This window comes from Diachasma alloeum, unplaced genomic scaffold (genome assembly GCF_001412515.2).
Source record: "Diachasma alloeum isolate Michigan unplaced genomic scaffold, Dall2.0 Dall_scaffold_00186, whole genome shotgun sequence".
In the NCBI taxonomy this organism is placed as follows: Eukaryota; Metazoa; Arthropoda; class Insecta; order Hymenoptera; family Braconidae; genus Diachasma; species Diachasma alloeum.
This window is the reverse complement of record NW_021680352.1, coordinates 975768-995098: the sequence shown is the minus strand read 5'-3', so window position 1 is coordinate 995098 and position 19331 is coordinate 975768. Positions and strand designations below refer to the sequence as shown.

At 40.2% G+C, this 19331-nt stretch overlaps 3 protein-coding genes across 4 annotated transcripts; 1 reads left to right on the top strand and 2 right to left on the bottom strand.

Annotated features, from left to right (window-relative positions):
• Positions 1-550: 550 nt before the first annotated feature.
• On the bottom strand, positions 551-4428 carry LOC107048203 (vitamin K-dependent gamma-carboxylase). The gene is made up of 3 exons (XM_015271269.1): positions 4233-4428; positions 1812-3534; positions 551-734 (listed from the first exon to the last, which is right to left on the bottom strand). Exons 1-3 carry the CDS (start codon positions 4426-4428, stop codon positions 551-553), a joined length of 2103 nt encoding a protein of 700 aa, XP_015126755.1.
• Positions 4429-6809: 2381 nt separating this feature from the next.
• Positions 6810-9094, top strand: LOC107048229 (neurofilament heavy polypeptide). 2 transcript variants are annotated; one of them, XM_015271307.2, is made up of 2 exons: positions 6810-6916; positions 7328-9094. In XM_015271307.2, the coding sequence occupies exon 2, from the start codon at positions 7331-7333 to the stop codon at positions 9044-9046; it is 1716 nt and encodes a 571-aa protein (XP_015126793.1). In that variant the 5' UTR covers positions 6810-6916; positions 7328-7330; the 3' UTR covers positions 9047-9094. The 2 variants fall into 2 exon arrangements, with proteins under 2 accessions (XP_015126793.1, XP_015126792.1); XM_015271306.1 differs by having other exon boundaries at positions 7297-9094.
• Positions 9095-10067: 973 nt separating this feature from the next.
• LOC107048215 (protein lin-54 homolog) lies at positions 10068-18762 on the bottom strand. Its single transcript, XM_015271283.1, has 7 exons — positions 18461-18762; positions 15194-16361; positions 12718-13176; positions 12131-12333; positions 11703-11946; positions 11421-11620; positions 10068-10614 (listed from the first exon to the last, which is right to left on the bottom strand). Exons 2-7 carry the CDS (start codon positions 16340-16342, stop codon positions 10428-10430), a joined length of 2442 nt encoding a protein of 813 aa, XP_015126769.1. The 5' UTR covers positions 16343-16361; positions 18461-18762; the 3' UTR covers positions 10068-10427.
• Positions 18763-19331: the final 569 nt, after the last annotated feature.

Below are 19331 nucleotides of genomic sequence, written 5' to 3'. Positions count from 1 at the left end.
CGGTGGCGATTGTCGTGGTTAATTCCGCGAGTTGGATTAGCTACTTCCCTGATAAGAAATTCCTTTCGTCTGTTTAGCCTTATCAGGTTGATTAATGGTTGAATACAAACGATTTCGCATGAATATTTAGCGAAAATATTTTGATATTTTGGAAAATTTAATTTTAGCTGTTCATTTTTTTCAAGAGGTTTACTAACAAGTTGTTGAATTTTTTATTTCATTTATTCCTCTGCAGATATAACAATTCTATTCATATATCAACCTCCAGAAAGGTCAGAATTAAATCGCAGGAAATTCTTTTATGACATTTATTTGACATCGCTTTCAAAATCTATAACATTTTTGCATAAATATTTGAGTATGAACAGTAACAAAAATATTTAGACATTTATGTAAGATAAATTCTAACATTAAATCACTTCATCTTGACGAGGATTATTCTCCACTGAATTCGGAAACAAGGCAAATATCATTTATGAAAATGATAAATTAAATCACAGATGACATTTAAGATGGCATTAGAAATACTGTTAAGAATCCATCTACTCAATTATCGATAATAGTCTTCGTGGTAATTGGGTTCTCTCGGCACTCGTCGCACCATCGGCACATCATAAACAAGATAGAAAAAAGCATTCGCTATGTGACCAAGTGCTCTCCACCAGGCGTTTAATTTATACCTCATCTCCTTGAGAATCGGGAGTCCAGTTCTTTTTCGCGGGGGCTCTGATATCCTATCAGTAAAGGAAAAATTGATTAAACATAAATGTTCTAGATCGTACCGTGAATTATAAACCAGTTTCTCAAAAAATGTAAAAAAAAAATTCTCAAAAAATGGAGAATGAGGGTCACGAGGGTCAAAATAAGGGTAACAAGGGTCAAATTAAAGGTCTAAGGGTCCCAAGGATCAGATTGAGGGTCAGAGTAAAAGTCTAAGTAAGGGTCAAGGGTGTGAAAAACCAAGGGCCAGAAACTAAAGGTCACAACGGTCAGATTAAGAGTCCAAATAAATCCAAATAAGGGTCATGGAGGTCACCAGGGCCATAATAAGGGCCTCTATATCTCTCTCTATGTTATAAAAATCCAAATCCACTTCTGGTGATGAAAATTTGGTACTCAAAATTAAGACTCCAAAATTAAAGGTCACAAGGGTCATAATAAGGGTCATGGGTGTCAAAATAAGGGCCATGCAAACCAGAATGAGGGTCACGAGTGTCAAAATAAGGATCATGAGTGTTAGATCAAGGGTCACAAGGGTCAGATTAAGGGTCCAAATAAGGGTAACAAGGGTCAAATGAAAGGTCTAAGGGTCCCAAGGATCAGATTAAGGGTCAGAGTGAAAGTCTAAGTAGGGGTCAAGGGTGTGAAAAACCAAGGGCCAGAAACTGAAGGTCACAACGGTCAGATTAAGGGTCCTAATAAGGGTCATGGAGGTCATCAGGGCCAGAATAAGGGTCTATATATCTCTCTAAATGATAAAAATCCAAATCCACTTTTGGTAATGAAAATTTGGTACTCAAAATTAAGGGTCACAAGGGCCAGAGTCCAAATAAGGATCAAGGGTGTCCAAAACCAAGGGCCAGCAACTAAGGGTTACCAGGGTTAAAATAAGGGTCACAAGGGTAGCAATGAGGGTCACATTGAGGATCCAAATCGACTTCTGGTGAGGAAAATTTGGTCCTCGAAATTAACTGAGGATCACAAGGGTTAGAATAAGGGTCCAAATAAAGGTCATGTAGGTCATGTGGAAATCATATACGTAAATTTTTTTATTTCGCAAATGAAAAAAATCAGGAGACAGTTGCGCTCACCCATCCACTGCCAATTGCTCTTTCGTCCGATTGGTGTACGTGTACATGTAGCAGGATGGATAACCACTGACAGTGGTGATTTCATGCAGTTTCTCCGTAGTAACTGACACCCTGTGACCCTTGTCAACAGTAATGACGTCCGAGCAATTCTCCTCGGAATATGTCACCTGACCCTCCAGAACCGTTAACGTCACGTTTGAAAAATCATTGGTGAAGTAGTTCTCCATGCTCATGCTCGGGTAATCAGCCACGAAGAGAACGTCAGTGTAATTGGACCAGGTGTACACCTCCTGGATAATCTCCTCCATCTTCTGTCTGTACGAGTTGTACTGGGTCAGGAGGGGCATCAGGAAGCTGACGGGCTTCAGTGGGTGCCAGTCGACCCTCAACATGTCGACAGTGGGATCGAACATCCTCTGCTGGAATCTGCTGTTCAGGGAACACCTGACGTCAATGTAAATACTCAGGTTTGATGACAGCCTCGACCACTCGCTGGTGTCCTTGGTTCTCCCCGCTGACCTCAGGACCTGCTGTTTCTTTCTTAACAATTGGCTTTTTAGGCACTGGCTGTATTGTATCACCATGTCAGGGTGCTTCGACCACTTTTCGTTCTGCACCCAGGCTTGGGGATCAACGAAATGATCCTCGTTGCTCTCGTTGTCGTGGACTCTCACCACTACCAGAATTGTGTCCCAGTTGTGCACCATCATGTCCCAGGAGTAGCCGTACAATCCTGACACCCAATTGTTGTAGCCTTTCGTTATGAAGTGAGAGTAGGGCAGGAAGAGCTGGAGGATTATGTGGAGAAGTAAGAACGAAACTACCATCTTCTGCTGTTTGTTAGGCCTTTTGGGCTTTGGCTTCTCCGGGGGAATTGGTCTCGGCAGCCACGCACTCACACTTTTTTTTCGAATTTCACTCGAGTTTTCGGTGTTCGAGTCGACGTTCTCACATGCTGCGAAGCTTCTTGAGGAAGTTAATGAGGGGATTATCCTCCTTGGCCAACTGACGTGACAGAACAGCCCCATCGTTGCTAGACAGACGTAGGGAAACATTCCGATGCTGAAGAGTCTTGAATTCATCAAGTGAAATGCCGCACAGAAGATCATAGCGGGGATTCTTGTTCTGTCGAAGAGCAGCCAGAAACCAACGGTGAGATCGAAGATGAAGGCGAACCAGTGGACAATGAGGAAATCAGTCTGTTCAGTTGTCATGATGAGCTTGAAGGGATCGAAGACCCAGTGCTCTGACAAATTCGTCATGGAGTAGCCTTCTAGCCACTCGCTGCTGGATTTCTTTAATCCGGCAAAGAAATACAGAAGAAAGAACTGAAACTTTAGGATGAAGTAGTTCCAGTGGGGCACTGTGGATGGTTTTCTGGATAGTCTAGAGTCCAGTGAGCAGTAGCGATTGGCGCCTGTTCCCCAGAGTAATGTCGAGACGATGCCGTAGAGGTACGAGTGATTGTTCCAGAAGCTCTTGTCGAGGATGAAAATGTACCAGTAGGGGAGGACGAAGCAGGCGCAGGAGAGCTTGAAGAGGAATCCTAGCATTATTCCGAAGGCTCCCAGCCACATCAGGGTGTAGAGGACAATCATGTGGGGTAATGAAGGCTGATTCATGGTGTGAATCAGGGGGAAGTGACAGGCGTGGGCGCCTCTCCATTTTAAATCGATGTCTGATAATCCTCGCTCCTCTACTACGTCGATCACCATGCACAGACCTGGGGAATTCCATTTTCAGTTGGAGTTTATCTTCGGAGGACTTAGCGCAAGGGCAACGACACGATCAGATCCAAATTCGTAAATCTCTTTTGATAGCTAATGATTTCAGTAGCGAAGCGGTAAACCGGGTTAAGTCGATTTTGACTTTTGGCCAATTTTTGATGAATATCTTGGAATCTAAGAGACACAGCAAAATTTTTCTTATAACCTTTTTTATAACCCTTAATTGGTTCTACAAAAAAGGTCGTGACAAAAATTTTTCTATCTCTTTTAGGTTCCGAGATATTCGTCAAAAACTAGTCAAAGGTCGAAATAGACTTAACCCGGTTTACCGCTTCGCTACTGATTTCATTGTTTAATGAACAATGAATAATTAATTGGGGCTTTTTTTGTAGCGAAGCTGCTTATATTTATTTCGCATTATTTCAATCTATTGTATTCGAGCGCGCCGTAGCAGCCGAATACCTCAGTACGTCACCTCGTGACAATTCGTAATAATTCGGACATCCTCGATCGGAGGATTCATACCGTTGTCGCGGGAGCGCACGCGTTCCAGCGCTCACGGTGTGAACCAAAGTTTCGTTTGCTGTGAATAAATTCTAATACGATATATAATAATTCCGAGGGCTATACCTTGCGAAACCCTTCGATCCTTACCGGACATCCCACATTTTTCTTTTCTTATTTCTTTACTTACCGAACAGGGCTCGAGCCACTCCGAGGCTCGCCGCGTCTGTTGGTCTGTAAAGCAACTTGACAAATCTCTCATAACTCGTTATGCTGTCCAATTCAAATCCCCAGAGGGTTGAGACACTTTGGGCTATCGATTGTTTACATGGAATTCTTGATTTCCAGGATTTTTCGGAGCTTGATTCAACTTTTTTGTTATCCATTTACGGGTAACACGGAAATGGTGAGGTGTAGCTGGAAGTTTTGGAATTATTCTGGAGTTTTCATGCATAAATACACTTTTTGAAATTTTTTATTATTTTTTCTTCCACTGAAATTTCGAGGAATTTATTCGGTGAGAAGTCACAATTTAATGGAGCAATCAATTGATCAATGGAATTGAGGCTCTCTAGTGTCCTTAAAAGTGATTCAACAGGTTCTTCCCAACTCATCATCTTTTAAACAAGCGGAGTAACAATGATATTTACCTCTTGTTATTTGACAATTTCACTGTTACCTCGTTCTCCAACTGTTGCTCTCAACACAAAATGACAGTTGATTTCTGGCGTGTGAGTGCGACAATCTGTCGGACAAGTCGATTGTAGCACGAGTGCGTCAGGGTAGTGAGGAAGCGCCGGGACTGAGGGTTGTGAAGAAAGGCGGGAGAACTTGCTGTCGCGTTGTCTGGGCAACGTACCCCTGACTATTGACCTGCGCCAGCGCAATTATATTTCATCACTGATACTTCATCTCTCGTACGTGGGACAACAAGACGCAACTTGCGGCTTTCGAGATGCTTTGGCTTTCTTTGGAGGATTTATGTTCACAAAGGGGAGGATTTTCGTCGTTTGGGGATTTTCAAATCTCCAAATATCATTGTTTATCTGGAATAAGTTTGAATAGACTCTGAATAATGACTACGCGCAGTCCTCGGGGATTCTGAATCGGTATGGATGAGACATCAATTCCAATCATTTCCATCGGGATGCACTCGACCCCTTTCTCCAAGCCCCCGTCCGGCCGATTAACGCTCTCGTCAGTACTTCAACTTGAAGCGCAAGATATTTTCGGGTAATAATGGAGAGGGAAGAAAGTGAAGTTGATCATACGTTGAGGCCTTTTTTCGCGTTGCAGCTGGGGCGTGCCTTAATGAATGGCCATCACTTTGCACTCTAATAAAAAAAGGAAAGAGAATGGAGTCCCCAACGGCCGTTTTCAGGTCAAACAATGGACTGATTTATTTCAGAGACGCCCCTCAATCTGTCTCTGTGGATCACTTCTGAACTTGGACCCACGAGTAGAGATGAAAATGCGTCACATGACCCGTCATATTACGGTCATGTGACCGTCATTGACACAATTCCCCCTCCCCCTTCTGGGATCGTCACAACTTGTCAAGAAACAATGACAGTCATTTTTCATCTATATAGAGGGAACTTTATTTTTTTCTCGGTCAATTTTCAGTTGAATTCCTTTTGTATTGATCTAATCGACATTTTGAAGTGGAAATCACGCTTTTTTTCCATCCATATAAGTGAAACTATTTTGTTTTATTCATGACCGTCACAAATTGGAAATTAGTTATGACCGTCATTATGCAACTATGGTTTGACTACAATTTGGTTACAAATGGTTTGTGACAGTGATTTGTAGTTGGAAAATTTGTGCGTCACGTGACCGTCACAAGACCGTCATTTTTTAGATCGCGTCATATGACCAAAAAATGACGGTCATTTTGCATCTCTACCCATGAGTGAGACTGGAAAATGCAGAGAATTATAGCTTTTTATTTTATTGTGACACGTAATTTCATCACTGCGACATTTCATCCACCCGAAAAATCACCCCGAAAAATAGTATATTTCGTAACGAGTGCAAAAAACATTTTTTCACGAGTTACGAACAATATTTTTCATCACAATGTGGCGGAAATTGGACTTTTAGGCACCCGGGGCGTGCCCATTAATATATTCAGTTTTTAAATTTTTCAACTAAATTGCATGGAAAAAATTCCAAAAAATTCATACCCACTCAGTATTATCTAAATTAAATTTCGCAAAATATTGATATTTTTTCAAACATTCCCCTCTTATAAATAAATAATAAAACTTGTTTGCAAAACGGTGGATTATTTTTTATGAGGTGACAAAAAAAATTCATTTTTTCACATCTAATGAAACATTTTAATCTTTGATTACAATGGAATTATTGATTTTCACATAAGACACTGGGTTGAATCCTGATTTTTAAACATTTCTTCTTTGAAAAACCAAAACGATAATTAAATTGAGAAAAAAATGAGAATTCCGAATCTAATCGAGTTTTCTGCAATTTTTTGCAGTTGTCAATAATCTTTGAATTTACCGTACGGGTAGAGCTCCAATTTCTTCAATTTTCTAAGATTAAAGATTCATATTTTTCAAATTCAAATTTTCTGAAAAAAATTGACTTTCACCCGGTTTAAAAATAAATGAAAAATCGAGTCTTTAAGCAATTGAAGAACTCTTCTCGGAACTGAATAATAAAATGAACGAAGAAGAATTTCAATTCGTTTTGAATCTTCGATCAACTCCGTGAGCACTCGGACAGTCTCGTAAGGTCGGAGTAGGTTATGTTTGACAAACTCCACGCGGTTGAGACGTGAGTGGACGTGAGCCACTGGTGCATCTTTTCCCTTCGCCTAACCAAAACAAGTGATTCATCAAGTGTTTCGTGAGTTCACAACTAGTCTTTCTAATTACACAAGGTCGGGGTAAAACGGACACTTGACTTTTTTTGAAATATTCATGACGTGTGGAATTGTCCATGAAATGGAATAATTCTATTTGTCAATTGAAAGAACAATGATTCCTCTTTGTGATGAGCTTAGACTGAGCTCAATTGATAAATCCGTTTCTGACTTATGAATATTTTTGAAAAAAATCAAGTGTCCATTTTACCCCACTCTCCCCTAATAATTTTCTTCTCAACACAAAGAACAATTCTTTCCCTTTGTGACGAGCCTAAACTGAGCTCAACCGATCAATTTGTTTGTTCAGTTATGAATAATTAAACAAAAGTCTAAAGTGTCCGTTTTACCCCACTTTTTCCAGTGTTAACTCCATTCCCCTGCAATAAATCCAGGAAATGACGAGATTCGCAAGAGCCAAGGGCTCCAAAGCCTCCAACGAGCGATTGCCAGATGAGCCCACCCCCTGGCACGTGATGAAGCAACAGTTGGAGGATTCAGTGGCTTCTAAACAAACCTCTCAATCCCAGAAGACGAAGTCTGCGAAGGAACTCTTGAAAGAACGAGACGAGCCTTTCTACTGTGATCTGGGTGCTGTCAATCACGATTGGGCGGAGTTTCAGCCAGAAAAAGTGAAACCGTCGATCAACAAACAATCTAAAGACTCCACTGGAGCCCCTGCAGGTGGGAAAAACAAGAAAAAATCTTTGGGATCGAATTTAGGAGACAATAAACTCCCAGAGGCTGCAGTCAACCCTGAAAATAGTCCCTCATCTTCGAAAAAATCAAAGAAACGAAAATCAATGATAGAATCAACTCCACAAGGACCTGCTGAGGCCTGTGATGCCCCAGGGAAAAATCAGAAAATTAATAAAGAAGAGAATAAACTCCCAGAAGGTGCAGTCAACCCTGAAAATAGTCCCTCGCCTTCGAAAAAATCAAAGAAACGAAAATCAATTCACCCCAGTGCCTCAGAAAACAATTCCCCAGAGGCAAAAAAGCCTAAAATGAATGAAGAGAAGTCACCAGCGCCCTCAGAAAAATTCAAAAATCAGAAAAAGGTGAAGTCACCAGCCCCTTCAACCCCCAAAGAGGACGAGGCCCCTGGAAACCCCAGTGTCAAGCTCAGCAAGCGTCAGAAACGAAACAGAAAGAACAGAATAACCAGCTCAGGGGATCAGTCGAAAATTCCCGAGGGTAAAGACGACGACAGAAGGGCCTCAGGTGCCTTCAACACAGCAGGAAACGAGTGGAGCACTGAGATAAAATTCGGGAGCAAGAGGAAGGACATCAGCTCCCCTGAGGACAGCAAACCCCCGGATTCAGACAGACAGCAGAATAAATTCCAGAGTAGAAACGAGAGCCAAACCCCTGGAACGAGGAATGGCTCCACCAGACTGCAGAGTAAATTCGACAATCAGAGGGTCGTGAAGAGGGGAAAGACAGCGAAGATTCGAGACGACAAGGAGCACAAGAGGAGAAAGCCCACCCCAGGCACCACGAAAGTAATAATAAATGGAATGGAGATTGAAATAGTCATGTACGACGGCTTCCCAGTGAAGAAGGAGGACGCAGAGAGGCTCCAGGAGCTGAGGAAGCAGATGGTGATGAGGGGAATTCCAAAGTCGGAGATCAATGCTGCTATGAAGCTGGAGAGGAGGAAGGCGGAGAAGGCGTTGTCGAGGGTCAGGAAGAACGTCTGCTTCCACTGCAGAAAGGCTGGGCACAATCTCTCCGATTGCCCTGAACTGGGGAAGGAGGAGGCTGCCACTGGGATATGCTTCAAGTGTGGATCCACTGAGCACACACATTTCGAGTGCAGGGTGACGAGGAAGGAGGAGTTCGGATTTGCCAAGTGCTTCATCTGCAGGGAGCAGGGACACATTGCTAAACAGTGTCCTGATAATCCTAAGGGGCTCTATCCGCGGGGAGGGGCTTGCAAAATATGTGGGGATGTCACTCATCTCAGGAAAGATTGCCCCGATCTTGCCCAGGGCAGGGAGGAGAATGCTGTCACTGTGGGGAGGATTCTGGATGAGGCTGTGGAGGATTTGGGCGGCGAGAGGAGGGGTGAGGAGAGCAGGGAGCAGAAACAGAAAGTCGTGACTTTTTGAGAATTATTTCAGAAGCGAAGCGGTAAACCGGGTTAAGGCGATTTTGACTTTTGGGCATTTTTTGACAAATATCTCGGAATCTAAGAGAGATAGCAAAATTTTGCTCATAACCTTTTTTATAACCCTCAGTTGGCTCTACAAAAAAGGTACTGACAAAAATTTTTCTATCTCTTTTAGATTCCCAGATATTCGTCATAAACTGGCCAATAGTCAAAATCGACTTAACCCGGTTTACCGCTTCGTTACTGATTTGTTAGAATGAATAATTTGGCCACTGGCTGAACGCCCTCGGGCGGTGGGTTATTGGGAGAGATTCATTTTTTGTGTATTTTTCTTACAATAAATTTCGCTGGAAATTGAAATTAAGTATTTGTCCGTTCTTTGTTATTTTAGTCTGGCAATGGCAGAAATGGGAAAGTCGTGGCTTTTGAGGAGAAGTAATGATTGTGAATGAATAAATTGTCAATTCGTCGTTATTTTATTCTTGTAATGGCAGAAATGGGAAAGTCGTGACTTTTTGATGAGAAATAATGATTATAAATGAATAAATTGTCAATTCTTCGTTATTCTACTCTGTAAATGCATTTGAATTCATTAAAATGATATTTGCTTTTTTAATTATTACATTGCTCAGTTAATTCCCTGGGAATTGAATAAGAGGGGGAGAAAAATACAGGAGAAAATTATGCGAATTGGGATTTATTGAATATTTTTAATTAGAATCATCAGAAATGAATTAATGATGTACATTTGTAATTTACACGTGTTTATGTACACAATCATCACTATTCTGAAGGGAATATTTAATTAATTGTTGCTGTACTCTGAAAATTTGTAATTATTAAAATGATAAAACCGAGGGATGATGGTTGTTAAGCTTGTACATGTCATAGTGGCTAATTTTACAGAAAAATATTCAGTCGTATTTATTGACGGAGTGGATTTTCTGAAAACCTTTGGTCAATTTCCTCGGAATCAATTTATACGTTTAATATATCAATCAATATATATTTCTACTCTCTCAACATCAGAAATCAATAGTCGATCATTTATTCATAATTATTACAATGTTACCATAAAATATGCTCGTAATATTCCAGGATTATTTTCATTCGCGTATCGAATGGACTGCAGATGTACATTAAACTCAAATAACTGTGACTTCAACACAATCAATTTTACCATCATATTCACTTGCTGACAACAGTCAATCGATTCAGCAATTAATTCTCCAATTATGCTCACTCAAACTGAAGGTTGTACACTCTAAAAAACATAACTGCTGTCTGAATTCCTTGCCAAGCTCCTCATACCCAGAAAAATAATTATTTTACACAAACAAAGACTCATCTGTCTTCACGTCTCTCGAATAAATATCCTGCTAGGTGGTGGCTTCAGCCTCGTAGGCTGACTCGATTATCTCCTTCAGGCAGCGCCCAAACTCCTCGATTATCAGTCTCTGTGATGTGTCTTCGTCCAGCATACTTCGCTCAGCATCTTCAGCCTGGGCCATCAGACATTGGCAAGTCATCTCCACAACTTTATCGGTCAAGAAATTAAATGGTTGTCTGTAAGAGAGAGAACAAAATTCTTTGAGACTAATTCAAGCAGTTGAATAGAATTTTTTCAATGCAAAAATGAAATTATTCAATTCTCCATACATTTTTTTAGAACAAATTATTTAATAATCAATTTAAATTGTCAAATTAATTAATTTTTCTAATAAATCTCTTTAAAGATTTTGGAACAAATAAATTTCCTGTTTTATCAAAGAAAAAACCTTGAATAATTCTCCATAAAAATACAATTCATCGAATAAAACAAGAATATCATTTTTTTAGTGCATAAAAAGTAATTTGTTGACTAAAAAAAACTGTTAATAATTTTTCCACCCAAAAAAAAAATACATAGGAGGGTTGGGGTAAAACGGCCACTTTTGACTTTCTTTAAAATGTTAATGAGGGGTTGAAATGTTCATGAAATATAATAATTTCCTGTTTTATCAAAGAAAAAAACCTTGAATAATTCTCCATAAAAATACAATTCATCGAATAAAACAAGAATATCATTTTTTTAGTGCATAAAAAGCAATTTGTTGACTAAAAAAAACTGTTAATAATTTTTCCACCCAAAAAAAAGTACATAGGGGAGCTTGGGGTAAAACGGCCACTTTTGACTTTTTTAAAAATGTTAATGAGGGTTTGAAATGTTGATGAAATTTAACATTTTTTTTGCAACACAAAGAACAATTCTTTCCCTTTGTGACGAGCCTAAACTGATCTCGATTGATAAATTCGTTTCTGAGTTGTGAATGATTTAAAAAAAGTCTAAAGTGTCCATTTTGCCCCACCCTCCCCCAAACGATGGCAATTACCTGGGGCCTGTGTTAGAGGTAGCAGGAGGTCGGAATGTCATAGCTGAGAACTGTTGTGTCTTAGATTTATTCAACATGAGCTGAGTCGTCCTGACTTCAGCGGCATCAGCGAGATCCTTCAGTGATTTTTTCTCAATAGTCGGCTCCTCAACATTCCTGCAGCCAATGCATTTGCAGTTCGCTGAGCAAGGGATCTTAGCCTGGACAAGTCAACCCCAAAGATGAGTTATTTTTCTTCCACGAGTAAAAAATATTCCCCAAACATTTCACTTGAATCCTCACCTCGTAACACTCGCAGTAATTCTTCAGGCACCCACTGCGTTTGCAGTTGCATCCCTTGTTGTGTCTTCGTATATCATCCCCAGTCTCCCTTCCCTTGCCAATTTTCGGACGAAAGGCGTTGGGATTGCGCTCGAGACACGTCTTGATGGCCCTCTGTCTCTCCTCCTCGTTCCCCAGATTATTGGAACAATTATTGCAGTTACACATGTGACAGAATTCACCGTTAGCAAAGCAGTCGCAGTATCTAAAAACAAACATGATTGTTCTTTTGTGGAGAAAAACGCTCTAGAAGATGACGGACCCTCTTTTGTTTCGAGTATGGAAGCCTCAACCTATCCCCCCCCCCCCTAATTCTTCTCTCTCGATCGACGAAACAAGTGAATGAAATTTTCAAAAAATAGAATGATAAAATGTGGTGCAGAACTTACAGTTTGAGACACTGGGATTTTGTACAGTTGCAGGGCTTTCTGGGTCGAATCCCATTGGCTTCAGCTGCTGCACTACTCTTTTGTGAACCCTTTGGAGTCGGTGGATCTGCTGATGAGCTTGATAAATTTCCACTGGTGCTTTGGGAACTGCTGAGGAGAGTTGGGGTGGAGGGAGTGGACTTGGGTTTCGGTTCTTCAGTTTGCTGGTGGAAAATTCAAATGAAATAATTAGAATTCTGAATAATATGATTTAATTATGCATAAAAATTAATATTAATTTACAACGTCGATTAATTGATTGGGTTATCAGCTAAAATTGAATTGAAGAATTCAAAAAATCATTGAACTGTTCCCAAGCCCTCACAAATATTTAAAAAACTCATGTAATTGATCAATTCATGAATTAATTTCGTTCTATGAATTTATTGAATTGGATGAGTTGAAAAATTGAGCAAAATCACAAAACTATTCGAAAATCCTCAAAGCAGTGATGAATTATTGTCTCAATTAATTTTATTTTAGTTGTTTGTTGAACGAATGAATCAAAAAAATGATTAGGAACTGAAGGGAGTGATTTGTTCGATTACCTGTTGAATGTATTGCGCAGGGAGGACCACAATATTCCCGACATTGGAATTAGTGGAAATAACAGCCTGTCCAGATGCCAGTTGACTGAGCGCTGATGCAGGAATGGCCACAGCATTTTTCGTCTGGCCCCCAGTAGTAGTTGGCGCTGGTATCAGCAGTCTCTGGTTCCCCCCAGAGACAGTGGTCTTGGGGGCAACTGTCCTCAAGGGTTGATTCGTGGCGGTGTTCAGGGGAACGACCTTGACGATCTGCTGCTGTCCCCCGATCTTCTGCGTGACCCCCATCGCCTGGATCGTCTGGGGCTTGGGCTTGCCCACAGTCATGACATTGGTAGTGGGTGAAGAGGCTGTACTCACCAGTCTCACGTACTGCACTTGTCTCCCCGGCATTTGTATTGGATGCCCTGGTATTCTTATCACCTGGCCACCACCCAGAACAGTTCCAGGCTTCAATGCACTCTAAGAACAAGAACGAAAAGGGAATAATTTTGAAATACTATTCCAAATGGTTCAGTACGATGAAATACTATTTGAAATGTATATTTCAAGTTGACTATTTTGGGCGATCAAATAGTATTTTTTTATATGTTTTTTTGAAATTGAAATAAAATAGGTATTTGATATTTCATTTCAATGAAACAAAAAATTAAATAGTATTTACTATTTTATTTCACTATTTCACTATTTAATTTTACATGAAATAGTTTTTTCTATCCCTTATCATCTTCATTGACTTCTCGCTGTCACAAAATCGCAGAACTGGCCACTATTTTATGAAAATCAAACAGAAATACTATTCTAAATGGTTCAGTACGATGAAATACTATTTGAAATATATTTTTCAAGTTGACTATTTTGGTCGATCAAATAGTATTTTTTTATATGTCTTTTTGAAATTTAAATAAAATAGTCATTTGATATTTCATTTCAACGAAACAGAAAATGAAATATTATTTACTATTTTATTTCACTATTTCACTATTTGATTTTACATGAAATAGTTTTTTTCCTACAAATATTTCCCTTTTCTACCCTTTATCACCTTCATTGACTTCTCGCTGTCACAAAATCGCAGAACTGGCCACTATTTTATGAAAATCAAACAGAAATACTATTCTAAATGGTTCAGTACGATGAAATACTATTTGAAATATATTTTTCAAGTTGACTATTTTGGTCGATCAAATAGTATTTTTTTATATGTTTTTTTGAAATTGAAATAAAATAGGTATTTGATATTTCATTTCAATGAAACAAAAAATGAAATAGTATTTACTATTTTATTTCACTATTTCACTATTTGATTTTACACAAAATAGTTTTTTTCCTACAAATATTTCCCTTTTCTACCCTTTATCATCTTCATTGACTTCCCGCTGTCACAAAATCGCAGAACTGGCCACTATTTTATGAAAATCAAACAGAAATACTATTTTAAATGGTTCAGTACGATGAAATACTATTTGAAATATATTTTTCAAGTTGACTATTTTGGTCGATCAAATAGTATTTTTTTATATGTTTTTTTGAAATTGAAATAAAATAGGTATTTGATATTTCATTTCAATGAAACAAAAAATGAAATAGTATTTACTATTTTATTTCACTATTTCACTATTTGATTTTACACAAAATAGTTTTTTTCCTACAAATATTTCCCTTTTCTACCCTTTATCATCTTCATTGACTTCTCGCTGTCACAAAATCGCAGAACTGGCCACTATTTTATGAAAATCAAACAGAAATACTATTCTAAATGGTTCAGTACGATGAAATACTATTTGAAATATATTTTTCAAGTTGACTATTTTGGTCGATCAAATAGTATTTTTTTATATGTCTTTTTGAAATTTAAATAAAATAGTCATTTGATATTTCATTTCAACGAAACAGAAAATGAAATAGTATTTACTATTTTATTTCACTATTTCACTATTTAATTTTACACAAAATATTTTTTTTCCTACTAATATTTCCCTTTTCTACCCTTTATCATCTTCATTGACTTCCCGCTGTCACAAAATCGCAGAACTGGCCACTATTTTATGAAAATCAAACAGAAATACTATTTGAAATATATATTTCAAGTCGACTATTTTGGTCGATCAAATAGTATTTACTTATCTCCTTTTGAAATCGAAATAAAATAGTTATTTGATCGAATGATTCAACAACTACTTCAAAGTTCCCACATTTCATCAGTTGACAACAGAAATAATTGTCAAATAGTATCCACCTCAGTCCAACTATTCCATACTATTCTACTTGCGACGTTCATTGCTTCCAAAATAGAACTCAGTCATAACCATTTGAAACCGTATTTCAAACCGTATTTTGTCGACTCAAATCTCCCTTCGAACCCCGCAAAAGCCTCGAAAATGAAACATCCTGAGACCTCACTCAGTCAATCTCGTCCAATTCCGTCGAACGCCCCTGAATCTTCCCTCACCCCAAAAAAAAATAACCCATCCTTTACCTGTCTGATGATGACCTTCTGTGGGCTGGTCTGCACCGCGCTCTTCCCAGTGTTCGTGAAAGTCACCTGCGAATTGGGAATGCTCGTCTGTCGCACCTGCGTGGTAACCGTGGGTGCAGGGAGGATCTTGGCAGGTGATTTAACCGATGTCGTGGGTATCAGGGTCAATTTTGGTGGCTGTGAGGTCGATGTCTGGACGACCAGGCCGGATTTATTGAGTAGAATCCCCTGCTGCTTCTGGGCCCCCGAGGGTAGGATCTGCTGCACCTTGTTGCCCGCAGAGATGAGGCCCATCTGCTGGGCCTGGGCAAAAGTGATTGTCTTGGCAGCGTTGTTGAGCCCCTGGGCATTGGATGTCGTCAGGAACTTGATGGTCTGTGACTGCGGTGTGTCCTGACTCTGGGCCAGGATCACCTCCTGGCCAGGCTGCGACTGACTTCCAGACAGAAACATCTTCGTGATGACGTTCCTGCCCTGGTGGATCACCTGGGTCGGTCTCTTGGCTGTCGTCTGGGCATTCTTCGCTCCCTGAATGTTACTGACTGTGATATTAGCTGCTTGACTGGTCGCCACGAGGGGCTTCCCCGTCTGGGCTGATCTCAGGTGAACTATGTTCCCATCAGCCGACTTGGCAGTGATTATGGACTGCGCTAGGCTCTGTATCTGCCCTCGGGAGGCTGTCGCTGGGTGGGAGATCTTCAGGATCTGACTCGTACCTGAACCCCCAGCTGGGGACACTATCATTATCGATTGGCTCTGCGTCGGCTGGACTGCGTTGGGCTTCACCTGAACTGCTGATATTGGCACTCGCTGGAGGGTCGGCTTCGTCTGGAACACCAGGTTCTGGCTAGGCTGCGGCGAGGGGCTGTAGATTATCTGATCACTCTGGACTTCCTCCGATAAATCCGCCATCTCCACGTCTGGGGCTATCGTCTGGTTGTCCTCCGGTCGCTCGATTATTATCTCCTCTGTTGTCATCACCTCCTCGTTCATGCACTCCAGGTCTGCCTCGATGCTCACGAAACTCTCGAGCTCGGAGGCGGAGTAGTGGTCGGTGCTGTTTGCTAGGGTCAGGGCTGACAGCTCGTTGTCGGCTAGGGTCAGCGGCTCGACTAGGGCTCGCGGCCCTGGCGATTTGTTCGAAGACATTCTGCGAGATCTTCACTTGCTGGAATTTTCAGGGTTTGAGTTTTGCGGATTTTGGGGGGCGAGGGTTAGGGAGGGCTTTTCGATGATTCAGCTTGGTCAATTTGGAGTTTTTGGTTGGGGAAGTGGAATCGCTCTGGAATTCATAATTATTTATCCGCCAGGGATGAAAATGGTAATTGCGAAAACCGAAAGGAAGAGTGTTTTTGCGTTGGCCTTCTTAAACGAAAGCTTTTTCATAATTTCATTTGTCGGTGATATTTTTTGAATGGAATTTCTCGGACGGTTAAAGGGGCGGGACCTTGTTAAAAAAAAAGCCAGTTATTTTTTCATAATTCAACTTGTTGTTAATATTTTTTGAATGAAATGTTGACAGCAAATTAATTGGAGAATTAATAATCGCAAAAAAAATTCTCCAATATTTTCTAAAACAAAAAAAGAGGAATTGAAATGTTTTCAAAATAATAACCTTGTTCATCACGAGTGAATAACATTCATATAAATTACTTTCTCCTCAATGTTTTTACTGAATGGAATATCCCGGAGGAACAACTAAACAAAAAAGTTTGAATTCCCTCATGAATAGAACCCCATCCACTCGATCCTAAAAATCTCCGAATATAAATGGAGTCATTCATTGGGCCTGAATTTAAAAATTCAAATATTGAAAACTATTAACCCCCTTAAACCCCTAAAAATATTTCCCAAGTTCTAAAAACGACAATTTCAAATACCAAAAGAAAAAATGAATATTTTTGAATTAACCTTGTTAAAAAACCCAGTTATTTATCCATAATTCAACTTGTTGTTAATATTTTTTGAATGAAATGTTGACAGCAAATTAATTGGAGAATTAATAATCGCAAAAAAAATTCTCCAATATTTTCTAAAACAAAAAAAGAGGAATTGAAATATTTTCAAAATAATAACCTTGTTCATCACGAGTGAATAACATTCATATAAATTACTTTCTCCTCAATGTTTTTACTGAATGGAATATCCCGGAGGAACAACTAAACAAAAAAGTTTGAATTCCCTCATGAATAGAACCCCATCCACTCGATCCTAAAAATCTCCGAATATAAATGGAGTCATTCATTGGGCCTGAATTTAAAAATTCAAATATTGAAAACTATTAACCCCCTTAAACCCCTAAAAATATTTCCCAAGTTCTAAAAACGACAATTTCAAATACCAAAAGAAAAAATGAATATTTTTGAATTAACCTTGTTAAAAAACCCAGTTATTTATCCATAATTCAACTTGTTGTTAATATTTTTTGAATGAAATGTTGACAGCAAATTAATTGGAGAATTAATAATCGCAAAAAAAATTCTCCAATATTTTCTAAAACAAAAAAAGAGGAATTGAAATATTTTCAAAATAATAACCTTGTTCATCACGAGTGAATAACATTCATATAAATTACTTTCTCCTCAATGTTTTTACTGAATGGAATATCCCGGAGGAACAACTAAACAAAAAAGTTTGAATTCCCTCATGAATAGAACCCCATCCACTCGATCCTAAAAATCTCCGAATATAAATGGAGTCATTCATTGGGCCTGAATTTAAAAATTCAAAAATTCAAATACTGAAAAGTCTAATCCCCCCAAAACCCCCAAAAACTGACCCCCGAGTGCTAAAAATCCCGCGTCCAAAGGAAACGTACCTCCACCAGGCAAAACCCCCCGGGAGCCCCCGAAAACCCTCGGAATTGAGGAAAATTCGGAGCGTATAATCCACGACGTGGGACATTAGCGCCATTTATTGCTCGAACGCGCCATTTTCCGTAAACCAAAATTGGATAAACAATATTGTCGCTCGCGGGCACCGCAGGTCCCCGAAAGGCCCCCAGACCACGAGCACGAGCTTCAGAGCAAGCGAGGGCCCCGCGAGCCGCGTTTTTCCCCACTTTAAACCGAAAAAATCGACAGAACGAAGAGTTAACCTAGAATTCTGCCGTTCGTACGGGCTCCGGAGAGCGGAGGGAGGGGGCGTCGGTCTTAATTCATCGTTTGCACTCCCTCCGCCCCCAGGAATTCGCGATCAACAGTCGCGAAGTCTCCGGGTAAACAACTTCACTCGTTTATCACCGGACAAGGGATAAATCGAACATACCTTGTTGCAGCCTCGAAACCTCGATTTTGTTCAAAATCACGCGCCCACCATTGCTGTCCCACTGTGCACTGCGCGCCACTGGTGTATAAACATACCTAAAAACCTCGTAATAACGTACAGAACGTCCGGAATCACTCGGGAAAGCACCGCCACCAGTTCTCTGACTCCCCCCGGGGAACTTCCGCCGAAAAGCCGGTATTTCTGCCGAGGGAAATTTGATTACGAGGGAGTTGCCGAGGATTGACCCCGCGCACTTTGTAAATTTTCGATTTTCGCCATATTTCACCCTCTCCGCGGCTAAAAACACGTCAGCCTATTACCGCCCTCTGGGAGGAGCAATGGCAACGGTCAAACAGTCGGGGTTGCCAGGTGTCCAAAGCCAAGTCCGGCGGTGTCGCCAAAAATCGACGATTTTTAGACTATCAGCGGTAATGAAGGGTGCGTTTTTAACCCTATACCCGAGTGGAAATTCTGTTCAGGTCTTGATCAGAAACTCATCAAGTCCGATCCGAAATTCTGATCAGGCGTGTTACGCCTCTGCCTTAGGTTTTTCCACTAGGGTAGGTTTTTCCACTAGGGTTTCTCCGCCTTCCATCATTAGGCATTAATTAAATTTATTTTTTTGAGAGAAAAAATTAGTAACTTCCTAGCCGGGAATCGAACCCGGGACCTTCCAATGTTGCGTCGGGTGCTCTTACCATCTGAGCTACCAGGACACTTACGAATTTCACTCTCAAATTGACTCATACCCGAGTGGAAATTCTGTTCAGGTCTTGATCAGAAATTGATCAAGTCCGATCCGAAATCCTGATCAGGCGTGTTACGCCTCTGCCTTAGGGTTTTCCACTAGGGTAATCTCTGTTTTTAAGGT